Source organism: Lichenostomus cassidix, chromosome 1Aa (assembly GCF_008360975.1).
Source record: "Lichenostomus cassidix isolate B80296 chromosome 1Aa, HeHo_3.0, whole genome shotgun sequence".
NCBI lineage: Eukaryota > Metazoa > Chordata > Aves > Passeriformes > Meliphagidae > Lichenostomus > Lichenostomus cassidix.
In genome coordinates this window covers 3,090,391-3,118,196 of record NC_139480.1, presented here as the reverse complement: position 1 = coordinate 3,118,196, position 27,806 = coordinate 3,090,391, and the positions used below count along the sequence as shown (strand labels likewise).

Below are 27,806 nucleotides of genomic sequence, written 5' to 3'. Positions count from 1 at the left end.
TCAGCACCTACTGCGATAGCAGTTTTTATTTAACCTTCAAAAATGTGCTGCACTAGAAGTGTTTTGTGTAGGCTTTGCTGAGTAGCTTCTCTGTCTTACTGTAATCTTGTCTGTTTGTTGGTTTGCTTTTTTTTCCCTTTTCTGGTGTTTTGTAACCCTCTGCTTTGTGCTTTGTCTGAAAACATCACCTGGAGTCAGGGAGTTTGGTTTGGTTTGGTTTGGTTTAATTTGTGCTGCAGTGCTTCTCTTGAGTGCCATAACCTCAGTCTGGGGATTAAACGTTTCTGCTGTACTCCCACGAGGAATCTTTGCCCAAATTGTGCCCCTACTTTGTGTTGCTGTAATGGGATAACAGTAAATGTGTGCTGGGGATGAAATTTCAGTAACAAATCACAGGCTGATTTTTGCATCAGCTGAGTGGTGGGCAGTGAATTAGCAGTGATTGTGAATTCTTCTCTTGCATAACCATTGTCAAAGGTGGTATTTTGTTAACTCTCTGGCTGTAAAGACATAGCTTGAGAAGATCCCCATGGATCTATGGAAAAGAACCCTATGAGTCCTTGTGAAAAACTCTCAAGTACTTTTCCCTGAAATCAGCAGGCTTTTTAGGTGATGAAGGGTACATTTAGTCCTTTCTGTTGCATATTAAATGGCATATAGAAATTAGACTTGTGCTTTAGATTTCTTTTAGGGGATTAACACCTGACAACCGTGAAGATATGTGTCCTTTTCTGTTTATTGGAGCCTCAGGAGATGTGCAGAGCACTGTCTTAGCTTAGCAGGCATTGCTTGCAGGAGAGAGGTGTTTAATCTTAAATATCAGAGTCTTCAAGTCTGACTGTACCACCTTAAAACTGCTTCCCTGGTTCTTGCAGATGTGTATGGATTCTGAAAAACACATGATCTACACCTTTGGAGGCAGAATTCTGACTTGCAATGGCAGTGTGGACGACAGCAGAGCCAGTGAGCCCCAGTTCAGTGGTTTGTTTGCTTTCGACTGCCAGTGCCAGACGTGGAAACTTCTGAGGGAGGATTCCTGCAATGCTGGACCCGAGGATATCCAGTCCCGGATAGGACACTGCATGTTGTTCCATTCTGTAAGTATCCACACCCTGCTTTGATTTATGATGTCTGACTTGAAGGAGAACATCTGGTTTTGGTTTTCCTTGCAAATTTTGAGCTCTTTAATCTCTTGAGTGATGTGTTGTCTTGGTTAATTCGATGTTTGCTGTCATTCTGATGCTGCCTTGGTAAGTGCAGGAGGTGCTAATTCAAGTTTTTGGAGCTTTCATGACTCCAACTGAATAAAATTTCAAGTAAAAATCAAGATGAATTTAAAAGAGTTGATTTTAGAGGAACAATAGTAAATAGACCCAAAGGCCATAGTTCAGTGTGACCTAAAAATGTGTTCTTTTCAAGTTAGTAGAGCAATTTAGAAGCTTCTGATCTGGTAGCTACTCTGTGCAGTTACTAGAATGGGACTTTCTGGGTGTGCATTGAGTGGCACAGGCCTCAGAGCCCTTGGTACTGAGCATTCAGCTGCTTTTTGTTGTCCTGAGGAGCTGCAAACAGCTGGGCAGAGATGGCACTGGGGACACTTCATCCAGAGCCTCATGGAGGAAAAGAGGGCTGTGTCTATAGCATTTTACTTAGCATTGGGTATTAAAAGCACCTTCCATTGCATTTCCATTGTGTTCACTAACCATATGTCTATTTATGAGCAGAGAATTAAAGAGAATTAAAATGAATGTTGTGACATTCAAGTATATACTAATACCACCAACTCAAAATTCACCAATTTGAAGAAATTTCTGATTTTATTTCTCTTGCCCTTTCAAGGGAAAGATCAGAATTTTTATAGTGAACACTGGGCTTTCAGAGCTTTCAATTTTATTTCTGTTTTGAATGGTTCTTTAAAAATTGGTGGAAAAACATACTGCCACAAAATATTCTGCACAGAGACTTGAGGATCTTTCAAGTAGGTGTCTGTGGTAAATGTAGGAATACTGGTTTCTGTAAGCACAGGTCATGGAAGTTTAAGTCCTTTTCTGTTTTCTCAACCATTCGAAAGAAAAATAATCTGCCTCTTACAGTCTTTCCACTTGGCAGACTTGAAAGAAGTAATAAACCTGTTATTCTTGGCTTGCTCCTTGCCATTTGCCTGTACTGAATTTAGTAATGTGCTGGTACCTGGATGGTTTCACCTACAGTCTGTCTTTTGTTCCTGTTGTATTTTTAACAGTGAATTTATGATGGGTTTTAGAGCTGGGGCCTGTTAATTCCTTAATAATAAACTTGAAAGATGAGCTGCTGCTTTAACGTTCTGAAGTTAAAGCTGAGTGAGGCAGGGCTGCAGCAGTTACCTGTGTACAATAACTTTAATCTTAGAAGAGACATCTCTGTTCCTCTTTGATTCATTAATGGCTGTCCCATCCCTGGAAGTGTTCCAGGCCAGGTTGGATCGGACTTGGAGCAACCTGGGATAGGAGAAAGGAATTGGAACTGGATGGGCTTTAATGTCCCTTCCAACCCAAACCATTTATGATTCTATGATCAATATTTCCGTTAATGATCACAGTTGACCAACATACTGCCTTGAGCTTTGTAAAGACTTCTTTTCCTCCCTCCATTCCAGAAAAATCGCTGTTTATATGTATTTGGTGGCCAGAGATCGAAGACGTATTTGAATGACTTCTTCAGTTATGATGTGGACAGTGACCACGTGGACATTATCTCAGATGGCACGAAGAAGGATTCAGGGATGGGTAAGAGGATAACTGCTTAATCATTTCTTTCTCTTTGTACAAACGAAAAACATACTGTGAAAGATGAAATACTGTAAAAAGAGAAATATGTAGGTGAAAGGCCAGGTTCAACCTGTGGGATCAGGTTGGCATCCTTAACTAACCCTCCATACCCAAGTCAACTCCACACTATATAGGTTAAACTTATGCCAGCTCTTCTGTCCTTTCTGTCATTTGACACTCCCCTTCTTGAGCACAATACAAATAATTGATGCATGAAACCACATAGCACCTCAAAGGAAAAAAAAATCCAAGAAAATAAGAACTAAAAATAACCTCTTCTGAAATTCTAGCAAAGACAAAAAAAAAAGTTTGGAAAAAAATGTCTTTAAACTTGGAAAGGGGAAAGCAAATTTTATTTTTCTGGTTTTCACTAAGTAAAAAATACCATAAAATGAAGGTAATCTACAGAAAGGCAGGTAGGGTGCTCAGAGAACCAGAATTGGAGTAGAGGGACAGAAGTTATTTTGACCAGAAAGATAAGACCAGTCAGTTGCCCTGTTACATTTGTAATAAATAGCAGAAAGGGGCTAAAAAAAAAAAAAAAAAAAGGAAGAGAGAGCAAGGCTTCAGTTCTGTGTGGTTCATAGCACTAGAGCTACATATCCCATGTGTAGTTCTGTGTGACAGGATTGTTTAAAAACACCCAGAAGGCCTGTAACATTACCATAGAGAACTGATTTCATGCCTTTTCTCCTCAAACGACAGAGAAAAATGTTCCTTTCTTCCCGAAGAGCATTTCTGCATGTACAAGCACATCATTTCTCTGTTACAAATACCCTGATTTTCATCCTACATGTCAGAATTTGAAATTTGAGTTGCACTGTGTACCATTATGGGACAGATGTTACAAGTATTTCTCATACTATGTATATTCAGTCCTGATTTTGTTTTCTCTTCTTTCAGTTACTAAAAATCCCAGGACAGTAATTAATCTTGAATTTAGGCTGCCCTCCTCCTTTTGATCAGCCTTAACTTTTAGCAAGTAATTTTGCTGAACTTTTCAAGTGAATTATTGATGGTGACGAGTTATTGTTTGCTCATTAATTTAGTTATGCCAATAAAGGAGAAAAGTACCCAAGCTCAAATTCTCTGGAGTCACTTATTTACTCAAGTGCTTCCAAGAAAGAACCAGATCATATTGTTGAGAGTCTCCTTTATTCAGGTGCACATTGCCTGATTCTGCTCTGCACACACCCACACTCCTTTTGTTGTCCTTAGAGCTTTTAAAGAATTGATTTATTTTTTTCCCAGGAAATTGGTAACATTCTGCCATTTTGATCTTTTCAACCTACATGTCTTTATAGCCAGAAGCTTGAAAACATGTGGTTTTAAGATGACACCTTTGTCTACTTCAGATTTAAAGATACTGAGTTTGTCTTCCAGCTGGAGAAGACACAGCTCTGCTTTTCATACATGAACTGCAAGGTTCAGTGAAGTAAATGAGACTATAATTTTTAGCTCTTCTCCCCATTCCCACAGGCCCTGAAGTGGTGAATAGAAGAATTTTTTTTTAATAAGAAAATGACTCACTGGAAATAATTCACGAGTAGATTCTTTGGTTTACTGTTCTCCTGTGTGTGGAAAGTAAACAAACAGATTTGAACGTTTCCATTGCTTTTGAAACAAAATACTGGGATAATTTGCATTTTAACAGGAAGAGAACAAAATGCTTATTACATTCAGACAGCAAATGTTGACAGCACTATTTTCACCCAAAAAATAGCAAGTCTTTATTGTGCTCTTGTTAGGTAGTGATAAACCATTTTGATCTGTCTGAACAAAGTGATTGCCTGCCTGATCACTGTGAAGTTTTAAGCTGCTCAGTGTGATGAGTCAAGTTGAGGATGCCTGACCTAAATGTTCCTATAAAGTCCCATGATTACATTTTGTTCCTGGCTCGCATGTGGCATTCAGTTCTATTCTTAGTTGAGCTATTTTGATTTTTACCCTTTCTAAAAGAACTTAATTGTGCATTTGCTTAAATATCTTGTGGAATGGGGCGATTTTTTAAAAAGTAGTGAAATGGATAATAAGGATTATCAGTAACACAGAGTTGTTGCAATGCTATAAAACCATGGTAATGATATGTTGATTTTGCTGCTCTCATCTTCTGGATGAGATATTTGTGCTGTTCAGTGTTTCTTTGCTTTTGTTTGTGTCTCTGATGTTGATCCTGTCACCAGCTCGTTGGATGGCTGGTGTGTTTGAGAATAATGGGTGATAAGTATCACTTATATTTTCTTAATTTTATGTAAAGGACATAGTTCTAGCAAATTTAGACATGCAACTGTGATGGTGTTTTGGATGTGAAGGAAGACAACAGAGGTGCACATTGGAGGAATTTTAGAAACGTTGAATAGAGTCTGTGGTTGGAGGAGAGGCAAAAATGTTTATGTTGATGGACACACTTTTAGAGCAGTTTTATACTTTTAATTACTTTACAAACCATATAAACAACACACAAGCAACAAAAAACCCCAACAAAAATGCCAGAGTATGTATCTGAAGCATACAGGTGGTCTAGAGATGCCACCAGTCCCTGGTGTCCCCAAGGGGTGAACTGGGAACTTTCCTGACTCTCTTAATGCACAATCCATAACTAATCACAGGCAGTCATTTCAGGGCTGGGGAAGCTCATGGGAACACTTGTGGTCAAGGTTTCTGTGATGAACCCCTCTGGCCCTGACTTGGGTGGTGTGTCAGAGCTCTTGGTGAGAGAGTTTCCTTCTGCAGGAGGATGCAGGTCATCTTATATCCTTTGGCACCGAGTAACTTCCAAAGCCAAATGTGAGTAAGCCTTACACATTTTTGTGGCTCCTTGTAAAGGTGAAGTGGTTCTTAAGGCGTTTTTACAGATTTTAAGCTACCAGTGAAGATCCCAGGTCTCTTGTTGGGCAGGTGCTCATTTCCCATACAGAACTGTGCACCTGATGGATGGAGAATTTCATGGATAAGTACCACGGACAGAGGCGACACAGCCCAGCCCAGGAAACCAGGCAAAGGCAGAAAAACATGAATCAAAATACAGTACAGCTAGCTCAGCATGGCTGGGATCCAGCTCAGGCAGGCAGCCTGAATATCCCATTTTCAACATCACTTTGTGACACCTGACATGTTTTGCCTGTGCTCAGGTTAAGTCTTGCCAGTGGCCAGCATGTCCCTTGCCATGGAAGCATTTTGTTTTGTGAGGGACCTTATGTGCTTTTCATCATGTGAGGTGCTTCTCTGAACCTATCCCAAAATCCTTTCCTCTACCTGTGAAGGTAAGGAGGGGGGCAGGCAGTCACCTGATCCTAGAGATGCCTTGCAGAGCTGCCACAGCCCAAAATTCCATTCAGATTTACTGACTGATCTATTTTTTTCCAATATCCCAGAGAGAGCTGAGCGTTGGACATTGGATTGTTGCTTTGTCAACATGACAACCAAACTGTTCAGATGGTCTCCTTAGCTGCTCCTTGGCAGACTGCCAGATGCAGTCTCATCAGGAAAAATCCAAGAGGATAATCATTATCTTGCTGTGTCAACAGCTGGCCTGGTGCTATCACTCACCACGACTTGCTCCATTAAAGTCTGGGGGAGGTGCTGCTTCCGCTTTATAGGAGCTACAAGGAGTGGCATGGAATAATTTGCAGACCTACTGCTTTTTAAAAATTAATCCACTGGGAGGTGCCAGGTTCTGGTGAGCAGCACTATCCATGTGATGCAGTTTTCTCCCAATTTTGTAAAGGCGAGACATCACAAGGAGGGAGGATAACTTGCAAATCGCTTGCAGTGGGATTGGCAGTCACATGTTCTGAGGATTTCATAACTCAGGTGGCACTAAAACCCTGTCAGTGAGCTTGCTTCCCTTAATTATCCTTCATGAATCCTTCAGATGTGGTTTGTAGACTATAAATTTATGTAGTTGTTTTGCCATTGTTGCGCTTCAAAGCATGTTAAAAAATTTGCTATGGTATCCCCTCAAATGTGAGACATGAAATTTAATTTCCAAAATTCTGTCTAGTACTGTGGGAACCACATCTGTGAAACCATAAATGTAACTTTAGGTTGCCCAGAGAAGCTATGGATGCCCCTGGACCCCTGGAAGTGTCCAAGGCCAGGTTGGACAGGGCTTGGAGCAACCTGGGATAATGGAAGGTGTCTCTGCCCATGGCAGAGGATTTTAATGAGATGGTCTTTAAGGTCCCTTCCTACTCAAACCATCCTAGGATTCTCTGAACTTCAATTTCCTGCTTTGCAAGCTCTGTATCTATGTAAAAGCTATTTCTTGCTTTGATACTGGCAGCAGCCAAGGTTGTGCTTGAAATGACTGTAGCTGTTTGCACACGGGAGCCAGAAAATATTCAGCTGGCTGAAATGATCTCTGTGATCCCATAAACTCCTGTAAGCAGGGACTGTGGTAGTGGGAATGTGGCTGTTTCATGATTAGGTGTCACTTTTGGAGCTCAGCTTTTCCTCTGTGTTGTATTTAAATGGAAATTACACTGTACAGAGCTCTGCAGCATCTCCTCAGAGCTTGCTTGGGAATTACTGCTTGTTTATAGAACTGGCTGCAAACTCCAGGCTTGTGTGGCTGAATATTGTTTTCAAATATTGAGGCCGTGAGCTTTTAATTTTTGCCATATAAAAATGAATGAAAATAGTAAGTTTCTGAGCAAGGATTCAGACCTCTTCTTTTCAGTTAGTTACTGCCCTTCTACCCTGAGCTGCTTAATGAGACTAAGGGGCAAAAACCATGCAGTGACACAGGAAGAGCATTTTCCATCTTCTAGACTTTTTGGGGTTGTGTTGTGTTTAGCGATTTCTCTCCACAACTTCAATAAGTGATGTATTGTCATAGGAGCAAGTTAACAGCACGTAGCCATGGGCCAGTGTTCAAATCACCCAGGGCTAAGTCCTCAATGCCTGCTTTGTCCTTGGAGCAGGCTGCCCACAGCTGACCCAAGAGGTGCCCTGAAAGGTGTGGAATTGGTGGAGATTTGCTCCAAAGCTGATCTTGTATCCCTCTGTGAAGAAGCAGGAGTGAGGGAACTTCTGTGGAGCTCTTCTTACCACTTCATTCACCCCTTGGATCTAGTACATTGCAAATAACAGATCTGGAAGTGCTCTGGTTCTCACCCCTTGTTATTTGACTTTTTCCTCCTAAGTCCTAAAATTAAAAAAGATACGTCCTAAGCAATCAATTACTGTCACTGCTATAGACCCATTTTTATAGGTTCAGTTTTGTTGCCCATGCAGAATTAAATTTCCTTCCCAGCGTACATTTTGTTACCTAAACATCACAAGTATTTTTCCAACGTTTCCAGCCCATGTCCCTCTCTAATACTCAGACCATTCTCGTTTGAATTCTGTCCAGCATTTCCTGCCAGTCTGCTGCACTTGCAGATGATGGACCTCTCTTACCCCCTAGTGGAAGTATTTCAGTCCTGAGGTTTTTATGGAGCCCTTTTGCTCTGTCAAGGATCAGACTTCTTTGGAAAACATGTTTTTGATGTTTCTGTTGGGTTTAAAACATCACAGATTTTCCTGCTCTCTGTGTAGTATCTTGTCTTACTGCCTATTTATTTTCAAGGACTTGTTTATCAAATTTGTGTTACGGGGTTTTTTATTGATACTACATCCAACTTTCCCATTTTGTCGTCCTCTGTAAAAGACCAGATGTCAACTTTTTCTAGCCTGAGGCACTACTTAGATACAGTTTCTACACAGTTGCTTAGATAGGTCACAGAGTTTATGTAAGTTGCTCCTCGTCTTAGGCCCTTAGTAAATGTAGGGATTTATATTTCTGATACTTTTCTAGACATTCTGCATTTCAAACAGTCTCAAGAAGAGATTGATTTACAACCGAGGGAAGCCTGAAATTACTTGACTTGAATCTGGGTTTGATTGCAGTTTGCTGCAGATGAATTCTATTCTTAATATCAAGAGGAAAAAACCACCAGCACTGAACTTTGGCAGCTTTTCCCTCCTTCATTATTTAAATAATAATTTCAGCTTCAGGAAATCGAGCATAAACGAGATACAAAATTCATTTATTTAACAACATTTCAGGAGGAAGGATGGGACTTCCAACAGACAAGTTTCAGATGCTTTGGGTATCAGTGGTAATAGAGCAACCATCTTCCTCATGATTATAATAATTTTCATTTCAATGAGGTATTAGTGCTCTGAAGATTTGCACGGGGCTTTTTTTTTTGCTTTTTTTTTTTCCTGTAATATTCCCAGCATGATCTCAAGTGTTCAAAGCAGCAGATAGGGTTGCAAAGACATTTTCCATGTGCATTAACATTGCTGATCAAATTTAGATGGCTCTCCTGCCAGAAATGTCTCGAACAGGCCTTGAATTTAATCCTTTTGGGTCAGCAACTTAGTCCCTGACTATACAAGCAAACAAATTACATGATGCTTTTCAAAAATTAGCAGTTTTTAATCTGTAATTGTGTTTTTGTTCTCAATTTCCTTATGGGATGACTTTCACAGTCCTCATTTGTCTCGTTTAAAAATCAAGTTCTTTGTGGTTTGCAGGTAAAACTAGGTGTATTGTCATTGTTGTGCCAGTGTTATTGCCTGATGTTTTTTCTCTTTTCCACCACCCTTTTGCTTATAAACTAGATGAATTTTCTTTTAAAACTTTGTGGCAAAATTGGAGGTCAAACTAGACAGGTTTATGCTGATGAGGGCTCCAAAGCATCTTCCTCCTCTAAAACCGTAAGGAAGGATTTTGTCAAATGGACTCGGAGAATGAATTATCCAAATATATCCCAGTTTCTATTTAAATTTACATGAGAATAAAGCATTTTTAATTTTTTTTCAAGAAATGCTTAGGTTTTGTAGTGTTGCTAAATTCTTCATCAGGGGCTAAAGTTGTAGGAAAACCAAGTTCTACTCAGATTTTTTTCATTCGTTTATTGCTTTCCTGGCCTAACTAATGAAAGGAGTGAAGTATGAGAGTGAAACAAGTCACAGAATGGGCTTCCAAAATACCATTTTGTGTATTCCCCAACAGCAGTATTAAATGGTTTATTAACGTAGAGCTCGTTTTCTAGGCCATGGGTGCAGTTCAGTTAATCGCGAGGAAGAATTTGCAAAATACAAGAGTTCTGAGAATTTTTCATGCCAAAATCTTGACCGAAGGCCAGGAACCTTTACCAGCCTTTGTAAACTGACCCAGAAAGAGAAAGGAGACAAACAGCATCTGTAAACAAAGATCACGTGCCCTTCACAAATACATTTTGGAAGGATGGTTGCCTAGGGGAACAGGAAATGGGGAATTATACAACAAACAAAAAAGGACTGCCAAACAAATTTGCTGACCTTTTTTTCGGGGAATTATGATGAAAACTGTTGGAATCTGCAGGATTGCACCATATTTCTAAATCTGAAGGTGGGATGAAAGAATAGTTTGGTAATTATACCATGACTATTCAGAAGATACAAAAAGCTTCTTTGACATCTTTGTCCTGCAGGATTGTGAGCTATATAATTGTGAGGTCATCTTGAATTTTTTGGAGTTTCCCAGCTTTTGCAATTAAGCTTTTTGGAATCAATGCTGCCTTTTACAGATGAGATAATAACAAAATCACTCCATTCATATTTGTATGGGTCATCTGGTCATTTAGCTCTATGTTAGGCAGCTTAATCCTCATTTCTGAGCTGGTAGTTTCCCAAATAGCTCTGTCCATATCTTTCCCTTGGAAACAGCAGCTCTCAGAATGTTGGGGTTTTTTGTGGGTTTTTTTTTTTTTTTTGTTTGCTTCCAAGAGTCACAGATAGGAAGATAAGAAGAGAATTTGCACTGGACTTGGCTTTAAGCAGGGAATAAGTTGGCCTCTGAATAATGATCTGCTGAATTGCAGGGGAAAGAGACTCATTTGCCTGATGTTTGGATCCCTTTCTGCATCCTCTGTTGTTTCCAGCATGTAACTTTATTTTCTTTTCTCAGTTCCAATGACAGGTTTCACTCAAAGGGCCACCATTGATCCCGAGCTGAATGAAATCCATGTCTTGTCAGGGCTCAGTAAAGACAAGGAGAAGCGGGAAGAGAATGTAAGGAATTCCTTCTGGATTTATGACATTGTGAGGAACAGCTGGTAAGTCCTACATTCTAACTTCCACACTGACTTTCTTTAGAAAGCAATCCTGTCTGCCAGGGAGCTCTGTAACCTCTATTAACCATGGAATTGTTGAAAGTTGTTGAAGACAGTTGAGTTCCCTTGAAACACCTCTTTTTCCCATTGTCTTTGGAGGTACCGTGGCAATAATCCAAACAAGGGAGAGAAATCATGTGAACATCTTTATTGGAGCCAGGTGGAGGGGAAATGAGCAGTTATAAAATGCTTTTCCTGTAGGAAGGGCTCAAGGCCAGGATTCAGCACCAGTGCAGCAAATTCAGTCCAGTGTGAGTTGTTCATAGCAGTGTACATGGTTCTAGTTCTTAGAAACTGAGGAAACTGGTGCATAGGAATGGTGATGGAGAAGTCTCTGTGCTAGATCTGATATTCTGAGAAAATATCTCCTGCTTTGTTCAGTGAGTTGTACTTGGTAGCTCGTTGGGAATGTGCCTTTCCAGAGCTGGCAGAATTTTTGTGTTCAAGGCCTCTTCTAAAGTGGGGCTAATCACTTCAGAAGGTGTGAATGTTGTTTTTTAGAAGTGATTTCTCAGTTACAACTGAAATCTGCTTGGAAATCAGTGACTGAAATACCACCTTTGCTGTAATCCATGGCCTAAAGCTCTGCTGGGTCCAAGATGGATTTTTCTATAATAAAAAAATACCTTGATGCTGACAGTTCTGTAGGCAGATAGTGTAATACCTAAAGACACCCCCAAAGCTCAGGACAAGTAATTTTCTGGAATTTTTTCCTGTTTGACTTGTTCTTGAGGACTTTTTTCAGCCAAGGTGACCTCTGATTGCTGTCTGGGTTCTTTGTAGAGCTAAGAATGGGATGGGATAAGACAACATAGAGAGAAGTAAGAAAATCTTTGGTGTTTCACATCATTTGTACCTTACAGCCTTTCAACAACTTTTCCTACTTCCTGTAGGTACAATTGATAATTACTTAACTGCTTTGAATTTCAGGTCTTGTGTCTATAAGAATGACCAAGCAGCAAAAGAGAATCCAGGTAAAAGCCTTCAGGAAGAGGAACCTTGCCCAAGGTTTGCCCATCAGCTGGTGTACGATGAGTTGCACAAGGTAAGAGGTGATTGTTTTTTGCTGTTAAGATGTAGTTGTTTCCCCAAAGATGGTACAATAAATATAGCTTTTAGTTTAGTGTTGATGTTTGGATTAATATGGTGAGTAACTCACTTAACTGACCATATTTTGGAATAAGGTGCTAAATTGCTTTTTATGTGAATATGAAGTAAACACGAGAGCTTTTCTCACACTTCAGAACACACGGAGCCTCATTCATTATCCTCAGGGATTTAATCTCACCTGTTGGTGACTAAATGAGAACAGATAGTTACAGCATTTCTAGGAAAAAGTGTATTTGAATTAACTAATCACAGTTAAGAATCCTCTGAACCAGAGGTGCCTGAATTTTCCCTACATGTCAGAAGCAACTGTCATTCTTTAGCACTGTCAGACTCCAGTGGACACATTCAGACTTAAATAGACTTAAAATTGGGTTTAGTGTATGTGACAGCTCAGTAAACTTAGGGCTTTGTGCATATTAACCAGTAAAGCACAAACCCACAGATTAGGTTCATAAATTCATTAACTCATGAATTTAAATGACTGTGACACGCTTAGTGAACCCTTATTGGATTTTTCTAAAAATTCTCCCTAGTCTGAAACAGTCTGAGTTAAAGAAAAACATATTTTAGTCTTGCATTCTGTGGGATGTTAATCAAATTTAGGAAACCCACCTAGCCCAAAACTTTGACAATAAGGGGGATTTTAAGGAGGAATGAGTGCAGATTCTGTTAGGAGAATTTGCATTGCTTGTTGTCTTTCACTGTAATGATACAGTAAATATTGTTCTGCCTTTACAGAATTCTAAGTGTAAGGTACCATGAGACTGAGAGTAGTATTTTATGAGTTACTCTGAAGGTTGCTAAATCATCGCAGTTGCCCAGCTTTATCTGAAGAGCTGTTTGATGTGCTTGTTTTGAAGAGTCTTATTTTTAGAAACCTCTGTTCCAATGACCTTTCTAAACTCTTCTGATATAAATAAGGAGAGCCTACAGCAGTGGGATGCAGAAGACATTGTTTTGAGTGATTATTTTTAAAGCCGTGGGGAAAGGTAGCCTGTTGGACTTGTTAAACTTCAGTATTTGAAGGTCCTTTGTAGCATGTTTAATATCAACAGTTCAGAGTCTGAAATTACCACATGATGGGAGGAAAAATATAGTGAAGAAATAAACAGTCCTTTTGTGAAACTTCCACTCTTCTGGAAATTTGCCTCTCTCTGTAATGGACTGGCATAATCTAGACTTTACTTTGAGCATCTTTAGGACTTCCCACTCACTTTCTCAGTGCTTAAGGATTTATCATGCTCACAGGTTTTTTTTCTAAAGAAAGAGTTTGCATGAATTTTGGGGGTTTATTTATAAGTATCTCAGGTATCTGCTAGAGAGAGGTTCTAACAGCACAACTCTTTTATTATCTTAAAATGTAAATGGTTTAAGAGAACTTTCTTGATCTCCAAGGGGACTGAGTGAGGCTAATAATAAGATGGAGCAACTTGTCTAAAAGGCAGAGTTTCTCTCACCAGAATAAACCTCTGCAAAGCTGCTGACATAGTAAATTGTCTATGTTCAATGGATTTACACAAACAATCAATTTTTTGATCTGCCTCTCATTTCCTTAGGTTCATTACTTATTTGGAGGGAATCCTGGTAAATCCTGCTCTCCAAAGATGAGATTAGATGATTTCTGGTCTCTGAAGCTCTGTCGACCTTCAAAGGAATACCTGCTAAGACACTGCAAATACCTCATCAGAAAGCACAGGTATAGAAACTAAGGTGGTTTGCAATTTTCTTTTCCAAGTGTCTTTTTTTTTTAAGTTGCTCAGACTCAAATATCTCATAAACCATTTTGTGAAATGTCATTCTGTTGGAACTAGATGATCTTCAAGGTCCCTTCTTGACTAAACCATTCTATTATACGATGGTCTGCAGGTTTCTTGATTTATTTTTTTTTTTTATGTTATTTTAATAAAAAGCAGTGGGCCAGGACTAAACTACAAAATTAACTTGATTCATTTTGACTGTGTTACTCTAAAACTAGCAAAATCTGGTTATTGTGTGGGGAGTCATGGGGAATTTTTAGATTCTCTTTTCACTCTGCTGCTCATCAACATGTGTTTTGGTGCTGTCACCTCCCAAGGAAATGGAGTATGTTTTGGAAACACTGTGCTTGGAGATAGTAACAGCCTGCAAGGATGCTAATGAAGTCTGGGGGCTGGATGCCTTTGCACATCTGAGACTCAACCGTGGTGAGGTCATCAGAGTTTCTCATTCAGAAACTCCTGAAAGAGCTCACTTAGGCAGAATTCAGCTACACTGCAGTGCTTCTTGCACTCCGGATGCTTCAGAGCTGCCTTATATTTGCTATTTAGGGCAGCAGCTTTTCAAAATCAAGCTTATGGTGTTGCCTTAGTCAAGAAATTGCAGTAGTGAGAGAGCCTTTCAGGACCCAGCAAATCATTTGAAGGCAGTAAATAGCTCTCCCTGCATTCTGGGGGAGAATACTTTGTTATCAGGCTGTGCCAAGAGTTGGAAGGTCAGGTTTTCCTGATGGTGTTTTACTTCTGAGGCAGCAAGCAAATTGCTGTACTCAATTCACAGCCACTGTGGCGGGGTGAGACTAAGATTAGCCACACAGTAGATGTGAATACCTACAAGAATGTATAAAGGCCTTGCCCAGTTATCTGGGAGGCTTATTAAACCCAGATGTGGTGGTATGGAAATGCAGCTGTGCAGCCTCCAGAGGCAGCTCTGGATTGTTTGTTTCTGCTTGCTTAAATTGGACTTGGAGGAAATATTGCTGTGTGTTATCAGGCAGAATTTGGGGTTTATGCACCGTGCTCCCATTTTTGGGGTCCATGTGGGGGAGCCAAGCCTGAGCAGGCAGGGATGGTGGGATGGATGCCTGGCTGGATCTGAGCTGCTGTGGAGTCACTGGCTGCCCTTTATCTGCACTCACCCAAGCTCTGGGTACCAGAACAGGTACTGGCCCTGCATCCTCTGCAAACCCACAGCATCAGCTGAGATCCTGTTTTCCCTATGAACTTGTTCAGTACCAGTCAGCCAAGCTGGGCAGGTGGAAAAGAGCAAGGTGGCAGTGGTTGCACTTAATTAAAGCACTTCAGCTCTCTGGACCATGATGATGTCATCTAAGAAAATCTCTGTCAGGGTCTGAAACTTACTTAGTTACCAAACTGTCAGGTCCACCAGGTGACAGATGAAGTCTTTGTGCTCCCTGCACTGCTCAGTCACTGACATCTTTAGGCAGTTGCAAAATTCAGGCTACACATGTCCACTGTGGTATAAATAGCCAGGTAGATGACCCAAATAAAAAATAATATGAGAACATGACAAACTGTGATGCTGCACTTGGTGGATATGTGAGAGGAGGAAAAAGATGATTTTAAACCTCATCCTTTCTAGGCTTACAAAACCAGCTCAGTGCTGCAGAGAAGTAGCTCTGCTCACTGAGGATGCTGAGCCCAGAATCGTTTCCTGAGGGCTCTATTCACTTCTTGAGGAAATTCACAGAAGTTACAGTTCCTGTTCATTAAAAGAAAATCAGGAAATAATGGTGTTGGAGCACAGGATTTTTATGGAGCTGTGCTCTCTCCATAGGTAGGATATTAATTTCCCAGAGACTGAAGGGCTCAAGGCTTGCCTGTGTCTGAGCTGTGCTACTCACGCCTTACTTCGTTTGTGGAAAACAAACTGTACTCAATATATATATTTATATATTAAGTTTCTGTGCATATGCTGTTGAATACTTCTTGTAAGAATGTAATACTTTGCCATTTTAACTACTTTACACCCCAAAAATCCCTCCTGAATGTTTCAATCTGGCTTGAAACTCCAGCAAATCTGAGGCTCAGCTGCTATTAAGGTGATTTTCTTTGGAAATTCTGGTTTTGTGAGATGGGTTTTTTTTTCTTTGTTGAACTAGTAGTACTTAGTCCTGAAGGAAGTAGCTGTGCTTAAGTTTTCTGTCTCTTCTCTGCAGGTTTGAAGAGAAAGCTCAGACTGACCCTCTTAGTGCACTGAAGTACCTGCAGAATGATTTGTATGTAACTGTGGATCACTCGGACCCTGAGGAGACAAAGGAGGTGAGGATCAATGATCCTTGTTCTAAAGAAATTTAAACTGTGTTCTCATTGAAGGTTTTGAGCTTCTTAAACCTGGGTTTTATTCAGTTTGTAAAAGCTCTGCAGGTGCTAGACACTTCACTGTATCATGTATTTCTCTGCACTTAAGTTCACACTGTTTTGGAAACAGTCATTTAACAGGTCCAGATAAAATAGCTTTTGTGCTCCTAGGAGTGAAGACTAAGCCTTTGTTTTAATTCCAGTGTGCTGGTGTATATTTTGGGAGCTTTAATTGAAATGTAAACTCTCTGAAATGTCACCAGTCTGTAGTTGGTTGTGCAGTAGAAAGGGAGTAGAAACTTACTCATGCTGCCTTCTGGCTTCTCAATATTCAACATCTCCCTGGGGAGGGAAAGTTTTTCCAAAGATGATCAGTATTTCTGGAAGTAGTTTATATATATACATTGCATGTTACCCTTAAAATCTTATTTCCTCTGCCTTTTGAATATTATCCAGTAGGCATGTTCTTTATTTATTCCAGGAATTTGTTCCCATTTCCTGTTTTGATTCCAGTATGGCAGTGCGTGTCACTTTACAAAACGGATTTAAGAAATAGTGAGAAGTGTCAGATAAGGTGGTTGATTTGACTCTGGCATTAATTTCCACATGGAATTTGGGGCAGCCAGCTGAGATGTGCCAGGGTTTGGCTCCTGATGGGTAGATAAGGAAAAATCTGTGATTCTTGCTGTCTTCTTTCCTTAATGATTTGGGAAGTGATTCCACAGCTCCTTTTATAAAATCATGATAGGAGGAGGGGCAGTTCTATTCCATGCTGAGTTCCTGGCTTAAATCATTTAATCTGGTGGCTTTAACTTGCTACTTTAGCTAAAGAAAAGATTATACAGACACTGAAAGGTCTTGGTGGAGAATATGCTTCTTGCGTGTGCACAGGATAGAATTGTAGGATTAGAACTGTGAAAAAAATTCACTCAAGATCTTGGAACTGATCACATTTGTCATGAATTCTGGTCAGCCTTTATAAACATCTGATTCAACAAAACATTCAAGTGCTGTGTCTCTATGTTCTCTGTAAATGGTTTCAAGTTGTCCCATCTCAAGTAGTTTCTCATCCTTCCTAGTAATTTCTAGCATAGGAAAGACAACAGATGATTCTGCTTTCCTTAAGATAGGAAAGGAGATTTTTAATTTTTTATCCAATATGAGCCATCTTCCCAGTGTGGTAACACTTCCATAGAGTCATTTAGGTTGGAAAAGACTTTTCAGATCGTGGAGTCCAACTATTCCCCCAGCACTGCCAAGGCCACCAGTAAACCATGTCCTTTAAATACCCACAGGGATGAAGACTACACTACTTCAGGCAACCTGTGCCAGAGCTGGACAAGCCTTCTGGTGAATTTTTTCCTGATATCCAGTCTTAAATTGAGGCCATTTCCTCTTGTCCTATGTTTTATTACTTGGGAATGATGCCCACCTGGCTGTCCCCTCCTGTCACGAGTTGTGCAGAGCCACAAGGTTCCCCCTGATCCCCCTTTTCTCCAGGCTGAGCCCCTCCAGCTCCCTCAGCTGCTCCTGGTGCTCCAGCCCCTTCCCCAGCTCCATTCTCTGGACACACTCCATCGCCTCAATATCTTTCTTGTGAGTGGCCCAAAACTGAAAACAGAATCCAAGGTTTCTTCTTCCTGTCTGAGCCTCTACTAACCCACACCATACAACCCCAATTCTGATGCTCTCTTTTCCCCTTCTGCTCCCTCCCACTCCTGTCAGATGTGTCCTGTGTTCTCCAATCTCCTTTTTTCTTCATGTCACACCTGTGTGCTGGTAGCCTGTCTCTCCTCAGCCAGTTACTCCTGAAGAGATCTTGCATCTCATGGCTGGCTGGGCATTTTTATTATTCCCTGGGCAGAAAACATCTGTGGTGTGATGAGCAAGCTCTTCTCCTAGCTCCTGCTGCCTCCTGTTGCCCACAGACTGAAGGAACTGCTGCAGAAGCTGCACGTTGGGCACATCTGGCACAGGAAAGCCTTTAATATCCTGCATTTTCTTTTTCCAGTTCAGTGTGTAGTGTTCAACTTGTCCACCTTGTAGGAGTGAAGAATTTACATGAGTGCATGAGCTCCTCTGAGATTTTGGGGAGAATGTAGTAGCTTTATTATACCACACAGAAATAGAATAAAATGTTTGAAAAAAAAATTACCCCTTTTCAAAGAGCACACTGATGTTGTGAACATTAATGATCCAGCGAATGAGCTTAGACAGCTCAATCTAGCTGAGTGAATATATTGTGGATTCTTCCTCTGCAGGCCTAATGTCTGATCCAAACAAAATCCAATAGCTTCTGTCTGTCGTGCTGGGCCATCAGATCAACACACACCACTCAGCAAAATTAAAGCTTCCATTCCAGCCATCTCCAAAAATCATTTAACAGTTTCTGGGATGCTTTTTTTGTTTGGGTTTTGTTGTTTTGGGTTTTTTTCATTATTATTCATTGTGCTGGTCATAAAGCTTTAACTTCCACAGCTTTTTACACAGGGCCAGATCTGGCAGGGCTGTGGCACAGAGCCAGCTGCTGGGCTGGTACTGACTGGGTGTATTTCCAGTTGACGTCAATTTACCTTCCGGTTATCACATCGAGTTGGCTTTTTGCTCTGGCATTGCATCTTCAAATAGCTCCTGTGCTTTCCAAAGGACTGACGCAGGCGGTTTGGATTCCATATCGAATTTCAAGCACCACTTTGATTGTGTCTCTCAGCCCAGACACCTCCATACCCTGCCTTTATTTGATTTGTATCCTGATTAATATCAAAGGCAATAGATGCGATTGGCTGCAGCCATCGAATGCTGTAAGGCTTCTTAGTGTGGCAGAACTTTAGGGAATCAGTTCCTGCCTGTTCTCCCTCTTTCCAGGGCAGCTTTTAAATTTTGGAAGGACCAAGCTGAATAGTTTTATCCCCAACTTCATGCAATAGTTCTGGAGATCGGCCTGTATGGCTTCATGTTTTATGGATTGAGATCTGGGTGGTGTTATATACCATTACAAGCAGAATTTCCCCTTGTGGTGAGGCTTGCTTGCTTTGTAATAGAAGTAATTCCTTCTAACTTAGTTAGGCAAGTCTGTTCAGCTGTTTGGAGTTGGATGCCAAGGAAAACAAACAGACTGTTCTTGAAACTTACTTTGGCGTTAGTAACCAATTTTGTTTAAAGTAGCATGAATGATTGATAGTAGGAACATACCCCACGATTTTCATTCTGTTGCTGTGAATTTTAGGGATGATAAGAGGACTATATTTTTATTTCCTTTTTTTATTACTGTAAAATGAAGTAAATGCCTGCAAATAACAGGTATTGCATGGGTGCTTGGTTTAGTAGCCACAGGCTGTGTGCCAGCAATTTCTCTACCCACAAATGCAGAGCCAGTTCTCTTTAACTGTGATTCTGCTTGAAATCACTTAAACCTCCTCAGTCAGTTCAATGTTTTCCAAGCAATGGATCTTTCTTACTGGCTGTGGGTTAATAACCCTGACACTGTATGAAAAGGAGGGTAGATCCCTAGAGAATTGGGAATTTTGCCCGTGATTTAACAGATTAAAGATGCATAAAAGTGTCATTTGTTGGTGTAAAATTTTCTGCTGGCATGGCTGTTCTTGTCTTTCACACACAGATGTGAATTTGGTGGTAGCTTACAACTTTAGGCTTCTAAAGATAAAAGTATGGTCAAAATAAATATCAAATTGAATTCCACATTTTGTACTTACAGGAAAACGGGTGCTGTTAAAGAAACATCAGTAGTTCATGTACAAAGCTAAAGATGCTCCATGAACACTGCAGTAATCACGCCGAGAACTTTGCTGCTGTTAAATGGGCTGCAGTAGAAATCAAGATGACACAAAAAAATGTCCAGTGCTTTCCAAGTATGGGAGAGTGGGATGATTTTTTTTACATGGAGATTCAACAACTGATGAAGCTCAATCCCATGATTGTTGTAAAACAGATACAAAAGCGCAAGGAAAACTCGCAGTGTGTTTTTCTTGGAGTGTAGTAGGAGAAAGAGCAAGGACCTGGAGGCCAATCTGAGCCCTGACTTGCTTGTAGACCGAGGCTGGAGGCCCCTGTTCAAGGCTGCTTCATACTTTCCATTCTTAAGACCTTGTCTTTAATAAATTTAACAGATAAAGCCAGCAGGGCCCGAAAGTATTGTTTGAATCTGCATTAGACTGATATTTCTGGGAAAATTTAAGCTCAAATGGGAAAAATAGTTCTAGGAAGGAGCTAAGAAAAGCCTGTTTCTCTTCTTCGTGTCCTGCTGTGATTCTTTGTAAAGCCTCAGAGCCTGAGTGCCGCAGGAGCAGAGGCTTTGGAGCCAAGGAACCTTTACAAAAACAGCATTCAGCCTTCCCAATTTGAGCCACGGCTCTGTCCTCAAAGGGTTTGAGCCTCTCTTTGCTTCTTTGAGCCTGTGCTGGGAGTCACCAGCCCCAGAGAACTGGTCAAAGCTGAGGAACTGGTTTATGCTGTGATCTGAGCACTCACAGGCAGACGTTACAGAGGAGGAGGAGGAATTGTCTGATTCATACACCCTGCCAGGTATCCCAAACAGGAGTTACTCATTCCTCCTTAACCATTTCATTTGTGCAAAGGCAGAGGTGTGCAGCAAATATATAAAAATAGACATAATATAACCTTTTATTAGTTAACCAGATCTGTTTGTCTCCAAGGAACCCCTGCCTCTGTTCAGAAGGTTGGTTGGATCTCTGAGAGAGAAGTTAATTGTATAACAAAGGGAACTGCTGTCTTTTGAGTGGAGGCTTAATTTGGAATGGATGAAGCCAGTGAGCCAGAGGGATTGCCAGAAGAAAATGGGTGGTGTTGTGATTAAAGCAGTTGGATGCTTCTGCTGGATAATTGAATTCTGGTCTTGCCTCCATAACAGAGTTGCTGTGTGATATTAAGCAAATTGTTTTTCCTAGATGGTCATTAATTGGGTGTTTCATTCTGGTGCCTGATGGGAGAGATCTGAGGTGTGATTTGCTTGAGGACTTTGCTTTTCTGTGAATTCAGAAGCTGTTGCATAACACTGCATATTTTGAAAAATCAGATTCTGTTAGTTTCAGATAGACCCAAAATTAATCAGAATTTGAAGTGCCATCTGTTACAATAACAATTAATATGATAAGAAAATCGATGAAGAAATTAATTCCTTCTTTAGAGTAGAGCTTGAACTTTGTGAAGAAAATAGTACATTGGGTATCTGCTGGGAATGGTATGTGGGAGACCTAGTGTTGAGTGAGCAATAACTGTCCTGTTCTCTGGGAAAAAAGTAGAGATCTTTTGGGAGAATATTGTAGGGTTTGGGATTGTAATACAAATGCAGAGTGAACCAGCTTAGGCTCAGCACTGTCCTTAACTGATGTTCTTAACTCACATGCTTGACTTTTCCATCAGAAAGTGCTTTTCAAGTGCGAGCTGATACACAAATTTAATTTCAAACCAAACAAACAACAGCCCTCAAGGTTAACTCAAGTGTGGTGCCATCAGTGGAGAGGGAAACAAGATCCTCCTTCCCCACAAAGCTGCAAAGAAACTCATAGCCGTGAAAATCCATCATGCCTGGTGCAGATGAGGCTGCAACACTTGGCAGAGGCTGTTTTCAGCAGGTTTTTGGTCTCAGTTCAGCGAGTTACTGGCTGAACCCTGCTCATGTGGCCTCTTAGTCGTGCACCTGAGCCCCAGTGTGGCTTTGTGCTCGCGGCAGGGTGTTGCTGCTGGAGCATGGGAAGCCCTGCAAGCACGTGGCATCTGCTTTATCCCAGCTTCATGTGCCACCAGGCAGCTGGCAGGAGGCCACAGGGCAATTGTGTGGGAGGCAAGGATGGCCAGGCCGTGGCATTTGCTCTCAGAAGCTTCACGGATTTAGCCAAGGGTTTTATTGGAACTTTTGGAGCTATTTCTGCTGGGCAGCTGTTTAAGTACGGTGCTGAGGGGAAGCCAAGCTGCTCTCACAAACGAAGCTCAGGGTGGAATCCACGTGTGGCATTGCGGTGATTTCATGTAGCCAGGCCTCACACTCAGGGGGGCACTTCACACCCCATTCCCTCTTTTCTGCAGTTTCTCAATCCTGTATCTGTCTAACTTATTCCTAAATCTTCCCACCATATCCTCTCCAAAAGATGCAAGCTTACCCCAGCACACTTCAGTCCTTATTTTAAACTGTTTTCTCCCTTGATGTCACATTGAAACTCATCTTGCTGAAGTGTTTCTCGAGCTTCTTGCTCTTAGTTGTAGATCTACTTTTTGTCACAGCCTTCTTCATCTGTGACTTCTGGCAATTTTGTCCTTGGCCATTGTTCTGTGTAGGCTCTGCAGCCCTGACTCCTTTGAGCTTTCTTCATAGAACTTGGTTTTCAGACCACTTAATTTTTTTTTCTAGTGCTTTCCTCATATGTTGCTAATCGATACAGCACATCCCAAAATGGGTGCCTTATTGTAGAGCAGACTTTAGAACCTTGATAACAGCAAGAGTATTTTATTTGAAGATTCTGCTCTTTTTCATGCATTTGTCAGTTTTATAAAAGGGTGATACTGATCTATTGTAGCTCCTAAGTGCATTTCCACAGAGCCTCTGCACCTGTTTTGTATTGCTGATTTTTCCTGTTTGTGTTGATTTGCACTTGGCCCTGGTGAAAGCACCTCAATCCATCATTATAATTTGGATTAAGTGGAAAAACAGTTGGAAGGCTGTCTGTTCCATGCTGGCAGTCAGTCTGAGTGTGGTGTAAGGTCTGGTGATCCTGCCCTGTTCTGCCAAGCAGGTTATCACTGAAAGCCCAGAGTGATGCTGACCCTGGGGCACAGATGAATCACTCCTGATTCAAGGCTCCATTTTGATGTCAAACCATTGATGGCCACCCACAGAAAAGTTATTTGACCTGTTTGCCTTTCCCTGTTGGCTTAATCTAAGTGATGCCTTGACAATGTGCCTTAAATATCATATAAAAGTGTTAGAATTCCTATGAAAGTCAGAATGGACAAGGTCTATTGCCAAGTCCCATCCTTCTGCCTCATTGGAAAAATCAGATTGATGTGCTACAACTTGTTGTTGCCAAATTCACGTTGGCTGCTACTCATCACCTTCTCCACTCCTACATGCCTACAAATTGTCTGTGTTCCCATTTTCTCTTGAAATTGAAATTAAATGGATGGATATGTAATGCCTGGCTGTTCTTCCCACTCCTTCCCTGAACATATTTGCTTCTCTTCTGTTTTTTTCCTCCCTTCTTCCCTTCAGGCTGTGTGCTGAAAAGACACACAGGCAGGAGACAAGTTTCCAAGGCTTTAAGGAATCAGCTCTTTCTTTACAGGAACATGACAAAGCACTAAGCTTTGGTGCTCCTTGGGTGACTGAAAACAGTAGCCAGGGGCAGAGGAAGACACTGTGGTCACTGTCTGTCACTGAGACATTAAGGGAGAATAAAACCATGAATGTGTTAATTAAAACATTTTTATTCATGGTCTTGATGTTCCCAAACAAAGAATTTTTATTTTTAGTTTAAAAGATATTGCCTTGTGTTTGTGATATGAGATCTCTGGCAGCTCAGAAAGGTTGTTGCCCTTAGAATCACAGAATGGTTTGGGTTGGAAGGGACCTTAAGGATTGTTGAGTTCCAAACCCCCTGCCATGGGCAGGGATTGACCAACTAGATCAGGTTTCTCAGGGCCCCATCCAACCTGGCCTTGAACACCTCCAGGAATGGGGCAGACACAGCTTCTCTGAGCAGAGCTTTCTCTGTGTTGAAGAAGTTCATGCTCTTTCCAGCAGTTCCCCTGTTTTTGTGCCATCTAATCCCTGGCTGCTGAGCTGTACCATGTTAATCCTTGGGAATGTTATTGTGTGGAAGGCACTCTACCTTCTGCCAAAGAGGCAAAAAATTATATGTTAAAAAATGAGATTTTTAGAGCTCTCAGATGGTTACCTTTCATTGCATCAACACTGCTCTAATTCTAGGAAAAACCATCCAACTTGTGCCAAGGTGACAAATTGTAGTGCTCATGTAAAAGTGCCTGCTGCTGTTATTCATGTGTATGGCACGGGAGTTCTGAGGATTGTGTAGAGACAACACAGCAACTCTAAAGCTACTTGGACTTCTATGAATCCTTTGGGGGTTTTGCCTGTGTGGTTAATAACACTTTTTTTCTTTCTTTGTCCCTTTACCTCCTCTGCTGCAGTTTCAGCTTCTTGCCTCAGCATTATTTAAGTCTGGCTCGGATTTCACGACTCTTGGTGAGTATTGTGTGTCAGAGGAATTACATGATGTTCCCTCTGATAATTACTCTTAGTTTCTACTGGTTTTTATATCAAATGTTATAGTTCCTATCAACATTGCAGGCTCTTTTCAATATGCAAAGTGCCACTACCCAGACATTTGAGAAGTTATTTATAATGACCAGTGTCCAATGCCTCAAGCCCATATGTAAAACATCTGTCAACATCAGTGGTTTTAAACCAATGCCTCCCGGGATCATTTTGTGTCTCTTATTACATCTGATCATTCGCTGTTACCCAAGTAAACAGAAGCCTTGGTCAGAATAAAGCACCTCCTGTCATGTCACTTTGGAATCTCACAGCATGGCTACGGCTCTGTTTGCTGTGATAACTGCAATTCCTGGAGTAGTTTGGTTCGCCCTGTTCTCTGCAGAAAGAGTTCTTTGGGCAGAGTGTCAAGAGCGAAGAAAACAGTGGCGTGAAGGGCTGGAAACAGGAGGGCTGAGCCAAAGCCATGATTTGTTTCACTGCTCTGTCCAGTTAACTCTTTTAGATCCCTTTTAGAGATCTCAGAGAGTCATCCTGGGTGAGCTGTAAGAGGGCTACAGGCATAAATTACATCCTTGTAGTGCTGGGGTGTCCTCAAGTCACTGAGATCTTGTTAAGAGAATGGATGACTTCAGTTTTTGATGGAGTTATAATTCTTATTCCAAGGAATTGAGGGAAAGAGAAAGCCCACTGCACTTCTGCCCTGCTGGATGAGGAAGCTCTGCTGAGTTCCTGTGGTTTGGAAGACATCTAGTTGACCCTATAAGATCTCTTTTTTTTTTTAAGAAAGAAAACCCAAGTTCCAAAAAAATTGGATTTTTCATAGACTCACAGAATGATTTGGACTGGAAAGGACCTTCAAAAATCATCTCATTCCCACTCCCTCAGCCATGGCCAGGGACACCTTCCACTATCCCAGGTTGCTCCAAGCCCCATCCAACCTGAACTTGAACACTTTCAGGCATGGGACATCTACAACTTCTCTGGGCAATCTGTGCCAGTGCTTCACCGCCCTCAAAACTTCTCCCTAGTTTTAAGCATTTTAAAAGATGAATTAGTTTTTGACTCAGTACAGTACTTTATCCAGATTTTGGGCTTACAGATAGGAGGATAGAGGTGCTTTGAAAATAAAACAAAAACCCCAATCCTCCCTGATTTTATTAACTTGGTTGACTTTGATTAACTGAAGAGTGAGTTCACGGAATTAAAAAGCATTCCTTTGAGATAGCAGCAATTAAAGTAATCCAAAGTGGAGGAAATCGTCGTGTGCCTGCCCTATTGTTCTTGCTGATGGTTTTAGTGTAGGATTTGGATAAACAATGCAAACCAAACTGTGCTGTGTTGGGAGGCAGCACTTCAGAAAGCGATCTGCAAAGCTCTCTTGTGCCAAGATGCAGCCAGGTGCAAGTCCAGTGAGTAAATACCAACGCTGAGTTGGCACTCCTGCTATCAGCAGAGCTTGTCTCAAGGAAAACTCCAAGCAGTCCAAGGAGCAGTTCTAGTTATGGCAGTGAAGATAACGAAGAAAGCCCGAGGACAGAAGAAATGAGGCACCAAATAAAAATAGCTACACGGATTTTGTTTTCTGGGACATCAGACCCATCCCCTGAGAACTCCTGCTTCCCCTGTTTCTTCAGGGCTGTCAATGAGCTTGACAGGCGTTTGTTTATTACTTTTTATGGCATTTTGATGGCAGTGCTGACTTGGGGTGACATGATCTCTGTATATGTGCTCACAGTAGTGGGACGGAAAGCTGGCAGCCTTGTTAGTGGCAAACTGTTAACATTTATCCCAAATGGACAATTCCACAGCTAAACTGAGTGTTTGGGATTGTGAGGACTGACTTGCTTTCCCCTTTCCTTCCTCCCCCAGGATTTTCAGACGTTGACCACACGTATGCCCAGAGAACTCAGCTCTTTGACACATTAGTCAACTTCTTCCCAGACAACATGACCCCTCCCAAAGGCAACCTGGTGGACCTCATCACGCTGTAATGGAGCAATCACTGGACACATGGAAGAGGGGAAAAGCATCCATTTTCAGTATTTTAATTTTTTTACTGCATTGATTGACTGCTGGGATGAAGTTAATATAGTAACCCCTAGGTGTTTGAAAGGGGTTTTATACTTGTATGGTGAATCCCTGGAGCTTTTCCCTTGGAGTAGGTTAATAAAATGTAACTGACATACTTCTGACTAAATATATATATTTTTTCTGACTTTGGATTTTGAGTTAGCAAATGTAAGATGAAGAGGTGGGGGGAAAAGAAAAAGAAATAAAACCCAGTCATACAGTGATCTTTTTGCCTATGGGGGAAAATTTGAGAGTTGTCTGGGATTAAAGGTGATGGGTTTTATTTTGGGTTTCCTGAGGAAGAGGGGGAAGAGGTTTTTCTTTCCTCATTTGTAGCTAGTCATGATGTATAGCTTTATCCTACACCTCTGTCCTCAGCAGCTGAGTAGCTTGGTGGCAGGACACTGGCACGTGTTGAGGTGATGTAATTTGTGTCCTGAGTCTGTACTCGCGGCGTGTCGCGGCAAGGCGAGCGCGCATTCCGAACCGTCTGTCTCCTCGTCCCAGACTCGTGCTGACAGTCATGTCTAATTGCATCTGAGGCTCCATCTAAACTGACTGCCTACATCCCTATCTCCTGTTCTCTGGAGCTTTCCACTTAAAGCTGGCAGGCAAGAGGGAAACTCAGAGTTACTGCTGGAAAACGGGAGCGTGCTGTCCGCACAAACCCCTTTTCAGGGACTGATCTCTTTGCTGCTGTGCTCTTCCACTGAGAAACCCTGCGGGTCCTCGGCGAGCCAGGCAGAACTGGGTCTTCCACCACACACACCCGCAACCTCTGCAACCTGACCCTGGGTTGGGTGTAGGATTTCTGAAGCAGATTGTCTTCGTTTCCATGTGCTTCTATGTGCGTTTGTCCGTGTGTATGAATACAGGGCAGTGCTCCCAACAGCTTGTCTCCTTCCCGTGTAGTGCAGCTCCCTTGTCAATGCATTTTAGACCTAGATCTGAATGTGAGGGAGGCCTTCTTAGCTTCAATCTCTTTGAAAATGAGCTGATGCATATGTATAGAAAATACATTCTTCCTCTTGCTGAAAGCCTTCTTTATAAATAACGTAAGGGCTTGGTGCTGCACTGTGAAGTGGAATGAAGGACACGCATACCCAACATCAGAAACTCTGCATTTGGTGTCCGTGAGCATTCAGTACACACTGGCAGATGTAAATATTTATATGAAACTGCAAAACTTTCTGTCCAGCAGTGTTCATGCCAGTTGGGTATTGTTGCTGCACCCACTGTGGCTCCTGTTGAACTTGGTGGAAGTCCTGTGTGTGCAAAGATGATTTGGACTCTTGAAATAAAGAGTTAGTCAAGTGTCTTTTTCAGA

The 27,806-nt window shown here is 41.4% G+C and overlaps 1 protein-coding gene across 3 annotated transcripts in view; it reads left to right on the top strand.

Moving 5' to 3' along the window:
* Window positions 1-27,806, top strand: part of MKLN1 (muskelin 1) — a 94,257-nt gene extending 66,451 nt beyond the window's left edge. For all 3 annotated transcript variants that reach the window (XM_085082032.1, XM_085082051.1, XM_085082042.1), the window contains exons 11-18: window positions 876-1,097; window positions 2,636-2,765; window positions 10,750-10,897; window positions 11,885-11,999; window positions 13,621-13,760; window positions 15,999-16,101; window positions 24,322-24,376; window positions 26,279-27,806. In XM_085082032.1, the coding sequence (XP_084938158.1) occupies window positions 876-1,097; window positions 2,636-2,765; window positions 10,750-10,897; window positions 11,885-11,999; window positions 13,621-13,760; window positions 15,999-16,101; window positions 24,322-24,376; window positions 26,279-26,400 (1,035 nt within the window). In that variant the 3' untranslated portion in view covers window positions 26,401-27,806. The remainder of the gene's footprint in view (window positions 1-875; window positions 1,098-2,635; window positions 2,766-10,749; window positions 10,898-11,884; window positions 12,000-13,620; window positions 13,761-15,998; window positions 16,102-24,321; window positions 24,377-26,278) is intronic.